Here is an 18,481-nt window from a genome sequence, read left to right as displayed (position 1 = left end):
CCAACTGCATATGAGGTATCACCTTGGATTAGCCCGAATCAATGAAGTCTTTAGATCCTATTTATGATCAAAAGAGAGACGTGTTCAATTAAAATGCAGTTAAGGACTCAACATTCATGTGTAATGTGTGACCCTGGATTGGATATTCAATTGCGTAAGTGGGGTGCACAGACATTTTGGATGAACTGGGGAAATGTGAAAATGGCTGAGATGAGAATTGCTAGAATAGAGGCCAGCAGATATCTCAGTGGGTTGAGGTGCTTGCTATGCAAACCTGATGGTGACCTGAGTTCAATCCCTGGATCCCATGGGGCAGGGGGAGAATCTGCTCCCCAACGCTGCATGAGTTTTGGCACATGCAGGAGGACAAGTATGAATCCTTATTAGAAACCAAAAATGGGGGCTAGAAAGATGTCTCAGCAGTTAAGATGACTTGAGTTCAGTTCCGAGTACCCACATGGGGGCTCACAGTCCCCGGCATTTTCTTCTGATCTCTACCAACACCAGGCATGGACATGGTACACATCTACCATACCCATGCACAAAACATTCAGATACATTAAATAAATAAATAAATAAATAAGCATTAAAATAGGTTATAAGTCAGGCATAGTGACACATTTAATCCCACCACTCATAAGGCAAAGGCAGGCAGATCTCTGAGGTAGCCTGATCTACATAGTAAGAACCTGTCTCAAAAGCAAAACCAATAACAACAAAAATAGGCTATAAATCCAGGAGACTCTCTTTTTTTGTTGTTTATTTTTATTTTATGTGCATTGGTGTTTTGACCGCATATATGTTGGTGTGAGGGTGTCAGATCTTGGAGTTACAGACAGTTGTGAACTGCCATGTGGGTGCTGAGAATTGAACCCAGGTTCTCTGAAAGAGCAGCCAGTGCTCTTAATCACCGGGCCATCTGCAGTCCCTCAGGACATTCTCTTAACTTCTCCCTTTAAAATATAAAAATACATACATACATGCAGGCAAAACACTCAGACAACAAAAGTTTTGAAAAATCTATTTTTTTTCCAAATACAAGACAAAGAAGTGGATTTGGGGAGGGGCATGGAAGAGGTTGGTGAAGGGAATGGGAGGAGAGGAGGGAGGGGAAATTTTGGTCAGGATGTAAAATAAATGAATAAACTTAATTAATAAATAATAATAAAATAATGCCAGCCATGATGATGCATGTCTGTAACTCCAGCACTTGAGAGGCTGATGGGAGGATTTCCACAAGTTCAAAGCCAGTGTGATCTAATTAGTGAAACACTAACCTCCCCTCACATAACTCTACTCCAAAGCTAGAGCCAGCAAGATGATTGAGTGGGCATACACTTGCCACAAAATCCTAATGACATGAGTTCAATCCCCAGAACCCACATGGAAACGGGAGGAGAGAGCTGACTCCATAAAGTTGTCCTCTGACTTCCACACAGACTGTCACGTGTGCATACCCATGTCCACACACCATGTATACACACAGCAATGGATAATTAAAGCTAAAAACCCAAAAATCAAAAAGCCCCACAAACTCAAAGGGAAGAAAAGTGGTCAGGAGTCTCTGGCCCTGCCTGACTGCATGTTGTTTGCTCATGAAATCCTGTATCCTTCCATTGCTTCATGGGTACCAGACCACAGAAGGGTATAGATGAGCACATCTTAGTCACTGACCTACTATAACTTTGTGCGTGTGCATACATGCATGCAAGCATGTGTGTGTGCTCACTGGGGATCTAGCCAGAAGCCTTGGATCCATACGCACTAGAGAAACCTGTACACACTTCTATGTAGAAATGTTGGGTTTTTTTTATGATGCAAAAAAAAGTATTTCGAATAAGCCAGGTGGACTCAGTTTAGATGATTCCAGTTTGGCTGGCAACATCCAGAGTGTCATAATCAGGAGCTAACTGAACACACGTCTTCTTCTCATCATCAGGCCTTAGTAGGGTGTACACTTTGGCCACATCATGCCATAGTTTCATTACAGCCTGTTTGATCTGGTGTTCATTGACCTTGACATCCACATGAACACATGCGTGTTGTCTTCTTCTATTTTCTTCATGGTTGACTTGGTGGTCAGGGGGCAATTCATTGATGGCATAGTGGTCAAGCTTGTTTTTCCTGGGCATGCTTTTGGAGGGTATTTGGACTGTCTCTGGAGCCACAGGGTTTTGGGTCACCACAAGGTAGGGAACATGCAGATCTTTTTAAGACTGTGGGCACCTTTCAGCATTGCCTTCTTGCCTTTCAAGGCCTTGACTTTTGGCTTTAGGAGGGGGAGGAGCTTCCTTCTTCATTTTCGGCACCATCTTGGTTTGGAAATGTCTATTTTAATATCTGGTCTGTGATTTTTCTCTTCTTGATGGAGAAATAAGTGACAGAAAGGGCATTTTTGTTCCTAAAAACCAAGTATTCCAGACACAGGACTCTCTTATTCTGATTTCGAGGTTCTCAACATTTCACTGTGACTCCTCTTTCTAAAGGACAGGCTTAGCCGGGCGGTGGTGGCGCATGCCTTTAATTCCAGCACTCGGGAGGCAGAGGCAGGCGGATCTATGTGAGTTCGAGACCAGCCTGGTCTACAAGAGCTAGTTCCAGGACAGGCTCCAAAACCACAGAGAAACCCTGTCTCGAAAAGCTAAAAAAAAAAAAAAAAAAAAAAGGACAGGCTTTAGAACCAGCGTGACTTGTCTACTCTCGGTGTAATGCCTAGGGATACTAGCACCTACTTCTGTCAAGCCTTACACAGACCGCCCAGCCCCGGGCAAGGGCAGATCTGCCTGTCTTTAGCTGTGCATTCCAGAACTGCACTGTGAAACAGCAGAGTCCAGGGAACAGTTGGAAGCAGCACAATAAACCTCACCCAGTGGGCAAGACCAGCAACGCTTGCTGTGTGCGCATGCAAGACCTAGCCCATAAACATTACTGAAGATGGTTCCTGAGCATAAGGACAGAAACATCCACCCTGTAAAACAAGCGGAGTCTGGTGGCGCTCAGGGATAAGTCCTTGCTTATAGGTGCCTCATTATTAATCCCAGAATGCTGGAGGCTGAAGCAGGAGGATCTTAAATTCAAGGACAATCTGGGATACACCTGAGAAAAAGAAAAAAGCGAGGGGAGGCTCTGGAATGGCTCAAAGTTAAAGCACTTGCTACTCTATCAGAGAAACTATCCGCACTGGGTGTCTCACAAGCAATTCCATTTCCAGGGGATCTAATACCCTCCACGGGTGTACACATGCACACCTTTGCTCACAACTACTTTTAACTCCAGCTTCAGGGTATCTAACACCCTCTCCATAGGTGTACACACACACAGACAGCCCTTTGAACCTTCCCTCTAGATTTCTTCTTAAAGTTGACTGGCCTGACTTCCCAGTTCAGGAAATCCTGTTCATATAGGACACCGTTTTCTGGAGTCACCCACGGGGAGATGACGCTCCAAGCCTTGTGTTTCAATTCTAAACACTAAGGGCAGTCAGGGTTCATGGGGGAGGGGTAGCGCTATGGGGACAGACAGCCAAGAGGCTTATGGACTTTGCAGTTAGCTTGCTGTCCTAAGGGCACTCGCTGGAGGAAAACAGGCACTGTGCTAATCATCAAACAAGTGAAAATGGCATGGCCTTATTGCTAAGGTTTATGGAACGAACACCATGACGTCTGAAGTAGCTGCCATTTCTGAAGAGTGTCAGGGGACAGGAGCTCTTAAAGGCCATCACCTGGGGCTGAGTGATGGGTCAGTGGTTAAGAGCACACAGGCCACACAGAGGTTCACAGCTGTATGTAACTCTAGTTCCAGGGATCTGACACCCTTTTCTAGCCTTCAGAGGTACCAGGCATTTAAGTGGTGTACAGACATGCACACAGGCAAAACACTCAAACACATAAAATAAAATACTAAAGAAAATTTAAAGCTCAGGCGGTGGTGGTACACGTCTTTAATCCCAACACTTGGGAGGCAGAGGCAGGCGATCTCTGTGCGTTTTAGACCAGTCTGGTCTACATAGCTAGTTCCAGAACGTTCAGTCAGGGCTGTTACACAGAGAAACTGTCTCAAAACACAAAAACAAAAAGGAAAAAGAATTTAGGCTATCACTCTGCCTCCTACATTAGCGAATCCTCTATAGAGCAGAGGGCTAGCTAATAGTATTTAAGCCTAATTGTAGTTCACAAACTCTCAAGGTAGTAAGACTTTGCAGACAAAAGCAAGCCCTTGGTCCACATCCCTGCCTTTATTTGGATCTCCTGTGCAATATTACTAAGTTGTTGAATGTCTCCAAGGTTGGGAAATCACTTTTGATCTCATCATGCAGTCTGGAGTAGTCTTGAACTCTGGAATCTCCTGCCTCAACCTTCCAAATACTAGATTTACAGGCACGCGACACTACAGCTTAGTCGTGGGAAGGGTGTTGGTATGAAACTGGTGTTCCTTCTACTTCTTCCCATTGCTTCAGGTTAATCTTTCTCCCACAGGCAAGTTTCTTTGTGATGAGCATAAGGCTGCATACTTCCCAAGGGCGCTGGAATCCCTTCACCACTTGGGATCCAATGTTACTGATGCCCCGGGTTTGTGCAGTGGGACGTGGGTAGCTCCAGATGGGAATCCTGGGTTCCATAGTTCCCTGATGAATTCGTGTCCCTGAGAACGCTCTTCAGCCTCCCTGTTACTTCTTCTCCATTTGGATAAGGTAACATCACTGCCTGACCATTTTGTGGTGTGTGTGTGTGTGTGTGTGTGTGTATGTGTGTGTGTGTATAAAGAAACCTGTAGAATGTGTAGTCAAGTCTCTTGAAAAAATGATCAGTATTATCATCATTTTTAATGATGGGTTAGACAGGACTCCATCAGCTTTCCTCTTTTCCTCGTCCACTGGAGGCTGATATATGCCTGGGTGTTTCCGTAGGCTCTGTACTGCCCACTGAACCCCAGTGACAATGGGGTCTCCAGAACAGTGAAACCACTTCTAAAGGTCTGTGGCCTTCCCCCACTCAGGGAGTCCAGGGCCTGTGAACTTGACATCTGTGCAAACCTGTCATGTTACTTGCACATCCTTTCCTAGCTGGACCACCAACTGGTGTGCTCTTCCTGGGAGGACCACCTCTCCCACTCCCTCTCCCACTCCCAGCCTAACTAACTCAGCTGCCTAGCGCTGTGTAGGGCTGAGGCCTCTTGAGCTTTTGCTCCCGTTACCTGGTGTTTGCTGGTGTCTTCTGCTTTTCACATTTGGGTGGTCATACTGGTGAGAGTTTAGGGGTATAGCTTTTGATGTTACTAAGAAACAGTATCACAGCAAGCTCCTCTGGTTGCCCCTCTTCAGCAACACTCCCTGGGGTGTGTTTTCTAGAGGTATCCACTGGGACTGGGAAGCCCACAACTGTTTTAACTAGTTGTGATTTTCTGCAGTGGTCTCCACTCAAGAAGAAAGTGTCCATTTTTCTTTGGATTGATCTGTTACTTAGAGATCTTATTTATTTATTATGCATGTAATGTTCTGGCTGCATGTGTGCCAATTTGCCAGAAGAGGGCACCAGATCTCATTACAGATGGCTGTGAGCCACCATGTGGTTGCTGGGAATTGAACTCAGGGCCTCTGGAAGGAAAGTCCCTACTTAGAGATCTTACCTTGAAAGACAACGAGCGCCTTTGTTGGTTAGCATTATGTGTAGGTGGCTATACAGTGTAAATCTAGACACTATCACAAAACTGTTGACTTTAAAACACTGTGTGAGGTCAGAGCAGCAGTCTGCTGTAGCAAGGCAGCCAACAGATCAGTGTGGCCTTTCGCTGGCACACATACCCAGGCACTTCTATAGAAACCTACTCAAGTTTGGGGGTCCTTCATTTCATGTGAGATTTAAGCTGATGGATGAAAATTGGAATCTACTGTATGACATTTACTGAAATAGGATCTAGATGACATCATAGCTAACTCATTTTGCATGCCCCTCCTCCCATGGACCTAGAGTAGCAGCGGTCAGAACTCAGCTGTGAAATTTCCTCCCAGTTCTAAAATAAAATCAAATATATTCAGATGACTAAATTTGAGAACTAAACTCATCCTATTACTCCTCGGGACACCTGATGGAAACTGAAATGGTGGTTAAAGAAAGCAGAAGTAAAAAGTCTGGCATGTCAACGCTACTCAAATCTGTTCCACACAGGCTGGAATGTAAACTTCATGCTTCAAAATGCGAGACTGACCAAACCCCAGCTAGGCGGACAGACGGCTGTTCTGTGCGCCTTGAATCATGGCAATCTTGTTTCCCAGGGAAACGATCCTTGGGAACTGGGCTGCCCTGGTCCTCTCCCTCATGCATTTACTACAATGTCCACAAAATCTCATTCCCCAGTGTCTAGGACGTATGCTATAAAGCAGAAAAAAAGGTGTCAGAAATGGTGGTACATCCCTTTAATCCCAGCACTCCAGAGGTAGGAGGACCTCTGTGAGTTCCAGGCCAGTCATGGCTACAAGGTGAGACCCTATGGGTGTGTGTGTGAAGGGAGCAGTGTACCCAGAGCATACTGTAGAATCAAGCCTCTAACCTGATTTGCATATACTGCACTGGGAAATGACCTGGTGAATATAAACCTGCTAGTTAAAAATATCCTCAAGTAACATACAGACTGAACAGGTCATAGGAAGTCAGTCTGCTCTCTCTGGAGGCTGCATGAAAAACACCTGAAAGCAAAACCACATCATGTAAAGACTAGAAACCCACCCTGGTGCAAGGACTCCACCTGGAGGCAGAGGAAGGTGCAGACCTCGGGTGAACAAGACACTCTTACTGCTCAGAGCTGGCAGTAAAAAGGGACCAGAGATACTGGGGAGGGGGTGAATTAAGTCAAGAGCAGTTCTGCTTCAAGTTCAAAGCCAGGGTGACCTGAAGTGACTGTGATGCTCATGTGACACTCTCCCTCCCTTTCAAGGACAGCTGATGTTTGGCCGAGCCCCCCTCCCCCAAGGCTGGTGAACAGTAAACACAATTTCTGTGCCCCCAACTTATTCTTCTCCTGCAGTGGCGGCAGGATGCCAGTCCACGGCAACACCCAGGTGGGGTGGGATCCGCGACACTTTCCCAGTATGCAGACTTGCACAGGACACAAAGCTGGAGTGCTGGTGTTCACAGGAGTAGAAATTTATGGGGGTGACATGATAAAAATGACCAAAACACCAGGAAAACACTGTTATCTGGACAAAGTTGTATAACCTTCTTATCCCATCCATTGGGAGGCAAGAGGATCTCAGAGTTTAAATCTGGTCCAGGTTACACACAAACCAAGTCCTTACCTCCAAAAGGACTAAGTATCAAAAAATCAGTTCCTTTCCCCCTTCTTAAGGAAATAAAAGAAGAAACAAAAACAAACAAGATGCAAGGAGTTTGAAAAGTATATAACACAATTTTTATCTTTATTTACAATCAAGTTCTGTTGGGACACATAATTAAATAAATAAAAGATGTGCCCTGGCCAGCGAACTTCAACTTCCATCAGCACAAGCTCTCTGGCAGCAAACCAAGGGGTAAGCTGCAAGCAGGGAAGATGTCGGAGAAAGACTGTGTGTCCCTCTTTCCTAGCTCTAGCACCCCTCCTGTCCAGAGAACCAGTGTGGAGGCCAGAAATAAAGTGCAAAGTAAATGTGACAAACACACGGTGCCTCAGCCACAGACAGAGCTCAGACCGTGTGCAGAGGAGCAACAGACATGTGCTTTCCTAGTCTTCATCGTCGTCAGCTCCTACACCGGCTTCTTGTACCGAACACTAAGGTCACTGCAGGCACAGGCAGTGGCTGGACTCACCACTTCCGACTTCAGCAAAAACGTGCAGGTGAGCACTCATCCACCCTCTGCTGCAAATCTATACCTGACAGGGAAAGGTTGGCACAAGTCCTTTCCATCCTGTGTGCTCACTCTCTCTGACACACGCATACACACAAAACTATGTGGAAATGTTGGCAGGAAGGGAGCCAGGCATTCTGAAGGCCAGCTGAGATGTGGTCTCACCACCAGCCCTGCAAACAAACAGCTCCATCTATCCTTTGTCACATGAGGACAGGCCCTGCATTTGGTTTCCACTGACCCAATGCCTTCAGTGAGTCCCCTGGGTAAGCGACCCCAGAAAGGGGCCATGCATCAGGCCACAACAGACTTTGGAAAGACAGGAAAAGCACAGGGGACCCAATGCCCAGTGTGTGGGGCTGTCCTTGGCACTGTGTCCAGTGGGGAGACCCAGCAGGGACCCTGTGCTCCCCATGAGGTATGGAAGGTCAGAGTTAGTAGTGTTTCCCACCCAAACGCAGACGAGAACCCGAGCCTCTGCCAGGCATTTGCAGAGTCAGTGTGGTTCAGTGTTGGTTCTTCTAGGCCACTCGAGACCTTAAGTCAAAGTTCTCAGGAAAGCCACGGCGCCACATGGTTCCAGCTCTTCTCTGGGAGGACACATCACCCTCCAAGACAGGATGCTGTGGGGGTCCCGCGCTGCTCCTGAGGGGGTGCATCAAGGTTGTGCCCACAACACAGCTTTGCTTCCTTTGTCCACGCTGACAACATGCAAGCCTGAGGGCGCCCAGGCCACCGCATTTATGGAGGAGCTTTAAGGATGGAGCAGAAGAGATTTCGGTCAGCCAGACACCAGGCCCAGGCATGCGGAAAATACTGGCACACCCACCCACAGCGGGAACTTAGGCTAAGAAAGCTGCACTATTCCAGCATGCAGCACTGGACTAGAAAGATGTCTCCTTCAGCAACCCCAAGAACAGCACTGACAGAAGCAGGGGAACAACAGACTACAAAGCTGCAAACCCTGAAAGGTCATCAGCAGGGGCCACCAACCCACAGGAATGTGGGGCCCATGTTCTAGTTGGCAGGTAGCTTTGGTTACAGAGTAAGTAGCAAGAAGCCCAGGAGCTACTAATCTGGTAGAAGATAAGAGAGGAGTAAAAATCTGTTTGGAATCGGTGGAATTACTGACAAATGTTAGAGCCAAGGAGAAAGGGAGAAGGGATGGAGTAGGAAAGGATGAAGTAAGGAGCTACTCTGACCCTTTTCCCAGTGGCCACCAATCAATAGTTCCACATGCTGCATCTCAGTCACTGTGGTCTGCTATACTGTTGAGTGGTGAAGCCTGGCCCCACTAACCTTGGTCAGCCAGCCCCGCAAATGAGAGCGAACTGCCCTCAAGAATCAAGAAGCTCAGAGGTTCACACCCAACCGAATACTCATAACCCCAGGGATGAAACCACGGCTCCACTTGAGATGTGGGCCCAAGTACACGCACTGATGGGGTTCATCTTACCTGTGCTGTTTTGAAAGAACCTTCTCCACTTTCCCTGTGAGCACACTCCAGACATACAGAGACCCCTCGGCTGAGCCTGCTGTCACATAACCGCCATCAGGGCTAGAGAAGACAACGAGAGAGCAAAAGCTGCAGAGTTTTGACTTCACTCCTGTGCTCACAGACGAAGGTCAGGTGCTAGTCAGGAGATGGCAGCAAATGTGTGCCCTTTGGTTTTCAGCCATCTGGCTGCTGAAGAGCAGTGCCATGTTGTATCTTGAGGTTTTTTTGTCCGTCTGACCCTCCCTCCCTCCCTATCAGACTCAAGCAACACACAGGGAAGCCTAAAGCTAACCTCTGAATAGCTTACAGTTTCTGCCCACGAACAAACTTGTTGCATGGTTTAGTAAGGGGAGGCAGGAGAAACCATGAGATGCTGAGACACAGGCTGGGAAGATGGCCTAATGTGTCCAGAGTGTTTGCTGTAACATGAGGATCCAAGTTTGAATCTCCAAAACCCCTGAACTGTTGTGGGAAGAGAAGGATTTCTGGGGCTTGTAGACAGTCAGCTTTACTCTAGGTTCAGTGAAAAACTGGAGGGAACAGGGTGAAATAGTAGAGCAGGACACAAGATATCTTCCTCTGGTCTCTGCATGTGTACATAAGCTAATGAACCACACACACCACATGAAATACACTTTTCCCTATGATGAGAGCCAGAATGCACTTGAGGAAAGTATGGCACACAAAAGGCAGAACAAGAAGAGGGACACTGGATCACCTTGGAGTGTCACCCCCAAACAGACTGTACTGTTCCACCCCAGGGAGGTCAAGCCTTTCCAGTGTTCCCTGAAACTGTGCCAAGTCTGGGAAGTGGGTAGGTGGAAAGGGAAATGTGGCAGCTCACTCAGAACCAATCACCAGTCAACCATGCTCCCAATCACAGAAGGAACACCATAAAAAAAAAAAAAAAAGGGTTCTAGCGGGATCCCCAGTGGCCCCCAGATCCACTCCTGAAAGCTCTGAGAGGCATTTACTTCCCTTAAAGGAAACCACTCCCCTTTAAGTACTTTAAGGATCATTTCCCTTAAAGGAAAGTGTCCAGGTTAAACCTGAGATAAACCAAGCAGGAGGTAGGTAACGGCTACTAACCTGAAGACAACTCGGGTCCAGTCAGAGCCACATTTGAAGCCAGGTGCACTGAAACAAAAAGCAGACAGTTCAACCAGCACTCACCCAGCAGGACAGAAGCAGGACACGGCAGGCCCAGGGCCCAGGGCCAGTACCTGAACGTCTGCTTGACAGTATTTGTCCGGAGGTCAATGACTTTCAGCAGGTCATCACGGGAACAGCTCAGGAGCTCAGTTCTCTCGGGGTTTAAGTCCAGAGCAGTGATCTTCCCCAAAAGTTCCATTTCTCGGACCACACTCTCTGATCTAAAAGGAGAGAGAAGCCTGAGACTAAGGCCAGTGGGCCACATCCACCTTGACTAGGATGTTATGTCACTGAGCAAAAAATGCTGCCAGCCAGCTAGATCCAACAGTCTTCAGGGGCAGTAAGCATGTCCCTGACCTCACCACTGCTTACACAACTCTCCCAACAAAAGAGCCTACAGGAATGCTGGGTCCTAGAACTGTGGAGTTGGTCAGGAATTTTTGTGCCTGTTTTTAGTATAGCAGGACAATTACCAAGCACAACTCCTGATAGGCAAGAGCAAACTGGAGTATTGCTTTTTCTTACTGTTTCTGTGGACCGAATCTGAGGCCTCGTGCACATGATAAACATTGTCCTACCACTCCTCGGCTCTAAGCCGCAGACCAGGACAATTTCAAGGGTGTGACTTTTAGCTCTGACACAAGGCTGGCGGACAAGCTGCTTTGGTGGATCTGCAGAGCCCACAGGCCCTGTCATGCTCAGGAAGTTTCAAGGGTGTGACTTTTAGCTCTGACACAAGGCTGGCGGACAAGCTGCTTTGGTGGATCTGCAGAGCCCACAGGCCCTGTCATGCTCAGGAAGTTTCAAGGGTGTGACTTTTAGCTCTGACACAAGGCTGGCGGACAAGCTGCTTTGGTGGATCTGCAGAGCCCACAGGCCCTGTCATGCTCAGGAAGTTTCACCGTGGCTACTTCAGACATGGGACTGGATGAGCCCAGGGCACAAATGTTACTGTGTATCCTCTGCTGCTGCTTCCCCAAATTCTCCTACATATTCAACCCACAGAAGTAAGCTAACAGGCACCAGTAGACAGGACCCAATGGGGACACTCCCAAAGGTTTTGTTGAAAGTGTTCAATAAACTGATTTGCTGTCTAAACTGAGCAGGAGTTTGTCTTGCCATTAGCCAGGAGACTTGCAATGTCTGGTGAAATTTTAAAATTCCATGTTTTAAGTTTGAACTTCAGGTTTGGAGGGAAAAAAGGATTAAAAATAGAGCTTGAGGTAGGGTCTAGGGAGTCACAAGCTTCACAGTATCCTTGAGGGTACTCGCATTTCCAAGTCCATCCAGAGCTGTACATTCTTACCCCTTTCTCCACACTCACGAGCCCCCTACTTGAACTGTGGCCTGCCTCCCTCTCCCTCTCCCATCCAATTATCAGCCACCACCATCTTCCTGCTTCCATTCACTGGACCTCTTTTGGTCCTGATAGACCTCCTCCTCCTCCTCCTCACCTTGCCCAGCAACAGGAACCTCCCAGCATGCCCCTGCCTATGCCATTCTGCCATGAATTCAGGCCCTTATCAACACTTAGCTTTCAATGTGCCCTAACCTACTCTCTGAAGATGAACAAATCACTGAGCAGACTTTTACAGAGTCAGTCATCACTTTTTTCGTTATCAGCCACAATTCAAACATCAAGACATTCGGAGTGGCTTATAAAGCCAGTGGACATCTGATTCCCCACTCACCTCACTATCTCATTGGCGTACGCCCTCTGCTTGCTACATGCTAACCACACCAGACTGTTCTAGCTGGGCATGCTTTTCGATGGTTTTCTGTCATATAAAGTCCATTTGCTTCTCCAGATTAATTCCCATGACCATGGGAAAAAAGCCTGTCTCCACTACAGCAAAATGTTCACTGCCTGTGTTGTCTTCACAGAAGACAGAAATTAAATTTCATCTTAATTTGCCTAAAGGTAGAAATCTTCTCATCTCTGCTTATCTCACAGCTGGCAGAGCATCTAGTACATAGTGTATGTACAATAAATGATGGCTGGATCCAGAAGACTATTTTGTATAAAGAAAAATAGCACAGCTTAGACCCAGGTGTCCTGGAGCTCTGCCAGCCCTGGAGTATGAGAACACCCCCCCCCCCCCGCCCCCAAAAAACAAAGCATGCTCACAGATCTTTATATGTACTCCCCCCACTAAGCTCTTGGGCGTCATACCGTATATCCCAGAAACGAATTTTCTTGTCAAAATGTCCACTCATTACACATTGCTCAGTGCAAACAATGTCATTGCAGCTGGATCCTGCAAACACTGTCTTTATGCCTGAAAGAAAACCAATCATCATCACAAAGGCAACCATGTGGCTATATACATATACAATATCGTTTACACTCTTGACTACTGAGCCCCCAAACTACAAACTGAAATGACACCAAGCAAAAACAACCCTTACTACTCCAGTATCCCTCAGACTGAAATAAACCTGGGGTTCAGACTGATTACACAAAATGCAAGCTTGGATGTGGGAGCATCACCTCACTACTAACATCTATATACAGAGAGAGAGAGAGAGAGAGAGAGAGAGAGAGAGAGAGAGAGAGAGAGAGACTGAGACTGAATTTCCTCACAGACTTTGCTGCGTAGATCCCAGAGTTTGAGGGTCCGGTCGTGACTTCCTGAGACTATCCGAGCATTGTCCAGCAGGAACTTGGCAGAGAGCACTTTCCCACTGTGGCCTGTGAGTGTGTGCTAGGAGAGAGGACACAGCTAGGGTGAGCTTTGGAATGACATGCTGCCCTCCCAGAGAAGCTCCAGAGCCAGTCCCAAAAGGCTCTGAGATCCCACCAGACACCCTCAAAGAAATTAGAAAAAAAGGGTAAAGAAATACGGCATATGGAGAATAGCTTTACCGACTCAGTCTCAAAGAAGCTGCATGCTTCATCTGAAGCACTTTCAACTAGGCAGCCACATTTGTGACCTGAGTAGCTTTCAGAATCTTCTAGAAATGATTTCTGGTGCTGCCTAGAGATGAGGCATTGCTTTGGTGTGATCTTGAACAGCCCCAAAGAACTGATTTGCTGAGGCCTGGTCTCTACAGTCTGTGGTCCAGGGGGAGGGAAGATAACACATTGAGCACACACTTCTCCAAAAGACTGGGGGCCCCTGGATGCTTCCTGTTTTGCTCTTTAATTCTCACAAGGCAAACAGGTTCCTTAGTCACACAATGTACTGTGCCACCATAGGCCCAAGCAACCATGGGCTAAACTTCTAAAGCCTGAGTTTGAGATGTTGATGCCAGGCATGTGTCCTGTCTTACTTAGGTCTCTCACAACAGTGACAGAAAGCTGAATAACACAGGGATCAAGTTCACGAAGAGAAAGGCAGTATGGTGTTGCATACGTATTCACAGAACTTGGACTGCTGGAATCTGTAGACGCACAATCTGCCTGGGTAAACCTAGGGCAGCGGCAGAACACTTGTCTAGCACATATGAGGCTCTAGATCCAGCACTGGAAGGGGGAGGGGATAAATACAAACCCCACCTAATCACAGCACCAAACTCCATAACTCCTTGAAATATATAAAAGAGAGGAAACAGAAAGCAAACAGAGGATGCTTTTACAACCTCTGGCCTCCATTCCTCTAGTACTGGGTGGGATTAATAGGTGTACCATCAAGTCTGGCTCAAATTATCAAAGACAGGAAGAGTTTATTCAGTACCACTGAAAGCGTTCTCACTTAAAGTGAGAACAGACAGATCCACTGCAGGCATAATTCACAAAAATAAACACCAGAATTCCATACACACAATTAGAAGCTGTGGGGCATTTAAAATAAGAGGTCTCAGCTTAAAACGTCAGATCATAGCCAAGGACACCAGAACTCCCAACAATCAAATCCCTTTGAGACTAAGGTGTTGGATGCCAACCAGTGCCTTCTCTGAGCTTGTCAGGGAACACAGAATGGAGACATCACTGCTTGTCAGCTACTGGTATTCCCAATACAGCACCACTAGAGCATGATGGGTAAGAGGCAGCAGCTGGGGATGGAGGATGCTGGTAGGCGACCTCGGAAGTCAGACCTTTTACTATTCATCATTGACCTCTTTTCAAGGTAGAGTTCGTTTTTGCTTTTGAGACAAGGGCTTACTATGTAGACAAGGCTACTTTCTGAGTGCTGGGATTAACAGCATGTGCTAACATGCCTGGCTTTTTATTTTTAATTATTTTTAAAGGTTTGCTTTTCTTTGTGCACACCATTGCAATTTCCGGGGGTTGAGACACTGGATCCCCTACGGCTGATGCTACGGCTAGTTGTGAATGAAACACTGGTCTTTCTTTGCAAGAGTACTTTGGGATTCAACTCCTGGGGCTCTCTTTATTATTGTTATTATTAATTATGTATATAAATACCAAGTGGAAACAGTTCTCGCCTTCCTTTACAAGGTCCCAGGGATCAAACTCAAATCATCAGGATTATATGGTTAAGCACTGTATTTGCTATCTCTGGCTTCCCAGGGGTCATTTTTTTTTTTTTTTTAAATAAAGACAGGGGCTCACCATGTAACCTTGGCTGTTCACTACATCAACCAGACTGTACTGGATTAAAAATATGTACAACCACACCTGACTAGAATCATTTTTTATAAGTGTCATCCCTCCGCCCCCAATTTCAAAAGGTTCATTAATATTTTGTTTCTAATAAAGAAAAGAATGCTCTGGTCCAGTAAGAAGATCAGCATAGGCTCCATACGGTAGAAAGAACTTACTCCTACAAGTTCTCTACCTCTACACAAATGCCACAGCACACGTACCTCCTTACCCCACAGGATAAACGCTAACAGTTTTCTCATTTCCTAAACCTAGTAGGAGCTGCCTGAGTTCTTCAAAAACAGAAAAGTCATAGAAAAAAAGGCCTCCACATCTTCCATCTACCTAGGGACAAGACAGAGCTACAAGCAGGCCACAGCTCTCAAAGCTATCAAAGCTAGTCTATCAAATGATGCTGCAACCCAAGTAATGATGTCACCATTACTGAACTCATCCACATGTGTGGCCCAGTGACTGGGCCTCTGTGCTGCAGCTCAGTGAGCTGGAAACAATCCTGACTCTGATCTTCATCTTCTAGGTCTATTTCTCCAGTCTCCTCGCCATACTTCAGGAGGATGATCCCCACCTATCTATAAATTTCCTTTACCAATGACAAAAACACTACCCTCTGTCACGTGCTTCAAAAGCTTCTTTTTTCCTCCCAGGGCCCAGTATAAAGAAACCTGCAGATCCAACTTCCACAGTTGGCTAGCACTATTTCATCTCAGCCTAGAAGCATAGGTCTCAATTCAAATTCTAACCATAATATTTAACTGTGTGACCGTTTACTGCCTATCTGAACCTGTCTCATCTACCTCCCTCATCTGAGTTCCCAGATAATTAAAAAGACATATATAAAACAGGCATAACTTGGCACTGCATCCAACACAAAGAAATGCTTTCTCTTTAAGCAAACTAACTCTTTGAAGAATTCACTCAATCTTAAATGCCCAACAAAAAATGAACAGAGCTGGGCATAGTGCCAAATCACCAAGGAGGAAGGGGCAGGAGGATTGCTGCAAAGTAGAGTACAACCTGGGTCATACAAGTTCCACGCCCGTCAAGGTTATGTAGGAAAATTCCAATTTAAAAAATAAAGGTGTATGTGTGAATGCCTTTGTGCACTGGTGGCTCACAACTTCTAGGCTCCATAGACATACCCACGTAGATACAGGTACACACACACAACTAAAAAACAAAACAAAAGCCCCAAAAGATGAATAGTTCAAACAAACGACAGCTGACCAGAGGGTCTGTCATTGCGCATTCAGCAGCACCGGCAGGCGCCTTTCCCACGTTTAGAAGGCAAAGCTGTGAAGCATCCACTGGAAATGGGGAGTGGAGCATGCGCAGACATGAGCTGCAGCAGTCCTTCAGAAAACACAAGGCTGACTCTTCACCACTCACAGCATGTATCTGCTGTATTTTGGGCTCATGTTTTGCACATTCAGAACTGACTTCTCCTGGTGTGAGAAGTCCTTGTGTTGCTTTTATTGGTTAATAAAGAAGCTGCTTTAGGCCAATAGCTTAACAGAATTTAGCCAGGCTGGAAGAGATATATAGGGAGAAGTAAGCACAGTCAAAAGAGAAGCCATGTAGCTTCCACCAGAGACAGAAGCATTGGAATCTTACCCGGCAATACACAGATTAACAGAAACGGGTTAATTTAAGATATAAGAGTAAGCCAGAAATATGCGTAAGTGATTGGCCAAGCAGTGATTTACTTAATACAGTTTCTGTGTGATGATTTCGTGGTCTGAGCAGGTAGGAACAAACAAGAGGCCTCCACCTCCATTCTCCTTCAACGGAGAACCATGAATTATTACAGGTCCTGCCTACAAAGTTCTTCCAGGAAAATGAAAAGCTAAAGTGCTAAGTTAGTTTGCTTCTAAAGAATCTTCTAGCTTCATCTCTGTAGCGTTCAATCAGACCACCAAGATAACTGTAAAGATGTCTGTAGAGCTCGCACATTCATTTAAACACAGTGCCATTCTTTGTGTGAGCTGACACAAACGCAACTATGTCAAACTTAAAATGCCCCACCAATGCCAAGTGCCTTCTGTGTCTCCTTCCACAAGTTCATGTGAGAACTTCTCTCCATTACCCAACTCTAGAAGCGCCAAGTTCTGACCGCTGTCCTGGGTATCACACTGGGCTCAAATGCAGATTCCTTCAAGAGGAAGCTCCTGTTTCCTAGTTTTACCACCTGGTTAAGCTCTACCCTAAGCACATCCATGTATTTCCATAATCCTATTTCCAACTATGAGGTAACTTTTGGGGCTTAGGGCTCTTATGAACCACAATTGATAAACCAGGTGTGGAGGCACATGCCTTTAATCCCAGCACTCAGGAGGCAGAGACAGGCATAGCTCTATGTTCAAGGCCAGCCTGGTCTACAAAGCTAGTTCAAGGACAGTCAGTGCTATTAGACAGATAAACCCATCTCAATTCACATGCTGGTGTCATATTTTGACAACTTAAACTAAAATAGAATAAGAAATATACCTGGTTCTTCAGATCACAAAACTCCTGAGACTATCACAGAAATGTGAGGGTCTGGTAGCAAACATGCTGAAAGGGTGCAAAGGAGAGACATATTTTCCCAGAATAGAGCATGAATTTAATATCAAGCTGGACAGTGGTGCACACGCCTTTAATTCCAACACTCAGGAGGCAGAGGCCAGCCTGGTCTATAGAGAGTTCCAAGCTAGAGCTACATAGAAAAAGCCTGCCTCAAAAAACAAAACAAATTTTATATTTATAAACATGCGTCAATTTTTTTTGTATTCCATACATTGATCGACACATGTAATTGGAAGATTATGCTAGCTTTCTCAAACTGGGTCTTACCCTTAATCGATAATCATCCACAGTCCAGATTCGACTTGCAAAATCATTTGAAGCTGCTAAGAGGTAAGCTCCCTACAAGAATAAAAAAAAAAACTCTGAGCAAAATTCAGTTCATATAGTACAAATTCCCCAGTCAGCAGGTCCAAGAAGTAATTTAGATGCTTTCAACTTCACTTCTAAGCTAGACCAACCTACATTGCCAATGAGCTGGCAACTACCCCCACCTCATCTTTAAGCTAAGTCCTTCTTCCCAGGTTCACTTGACCTTACATGAGTATAGCAGACATCTCAGGCTCAAAGAAGAGCTCAGCCTCACCCACCCACTTTTCCCTTCACCAATGTCTTAATAATAAACAGGACTTCCTTACAATACTGAGCAAACCAGAAAGCCTCCCAACTCATCTCCTACCTAGAGTGTCCATCTTCCACATTAGTTTTGTTCCTTCCTCTGGAGTTCCCCTGCTTCAGTCCTACAGGGCTTTTGTGGGCCATTTCAGACACCGCCTCTTTATTCTGAATTTGTTTTTCCAAACCTCTCAGGAACCAAGATTTCGCTCAATAGTAAGGCACTTGTACAGCATGTCCGGGTACCTGGGT

At 46.0% G+C, this 18,481-nt stretch overlaps 1 protein-coding gene and 1 non-coding gene across 4 annotated transcripts in view; both read right to left on the bottom strand.

Annotated features, from left to right (window-relative positions):
- Positions 1 to 7,390: 7,390 nt before the first annotated feature.
- Positions 7,391 to 18,481, bottom strand: part of Atg16l1 (autophagy related 16 like 1) — a 35,576-nt gene continuing 24,485 nt past the window's right edge. For all 3 annotated transcript variants that reach the window (XM_050123077.1, XM_050123078.1, XM_050123079.1), the window contains 7 exons: positions 17,885 to 17,956; positions 13,073 to 13,193; positions 12,662 to 12,767; positions 10,560 to 10,709; positions 10,426 to 10,473; positions 9,295 to 9,396; positions 7,391 to 8,590 (listed from right to left, as the gene is read on the bottom strand). In XM_050123077.1, coding sequence (XP_049979034.1) covers positions 8,497 to 8,590; positions 9,295 to 9,396; positions 10,426 to 10,473; positions 10,560 to 10,709; positions 12,662 to 12,767; positions 13,073 to 13,193; positions 17,885 to 17,956 — 693 coding nt within the window. In that variant the 3' untranslated portion in view covers positions 7,391 to 8,496. The remainder of the gene's footprint in view (positions 8,591 to 9,294; positions 9,397 to 10,425; positions 10,474 to 10,559; positions 10,710 to 12,661; positions 12,768 to 13,072; positions 13,194 to 17,884; positions 17,957 to 18,481) is intronic.
- Positions 14,285 to 14,548, bottom strand: LOC126489122 (small Cajal body-specific RNA 6). The gene has a single exon (XR_007588861.1). It is a non-coding gene; the product is annotated as a small Cajal body-specific RNA 6 (non-coding RNA).

Source organism: Alexandromys fortis, unplaced genomic scaffold (assembly GCF_014885135.2).
Source record: "Alexandromys fortis isolate MF-2015 unplaced genomic scaffold, M_Fortis_MF-2015_v1.1 scaffold_213, whole genome shotgun sequence".
Lineage (NCBI taxonomy): Eukaryota > Metazoa > Chordata > Mammalia > Rodentia > Cricetidae > Alexandromys > Alexandromys fortis.
Note: the sequence above shows the minus strand (reverse complement) of the source record. Positions and strands in the feature narration are given on the sequence as shown.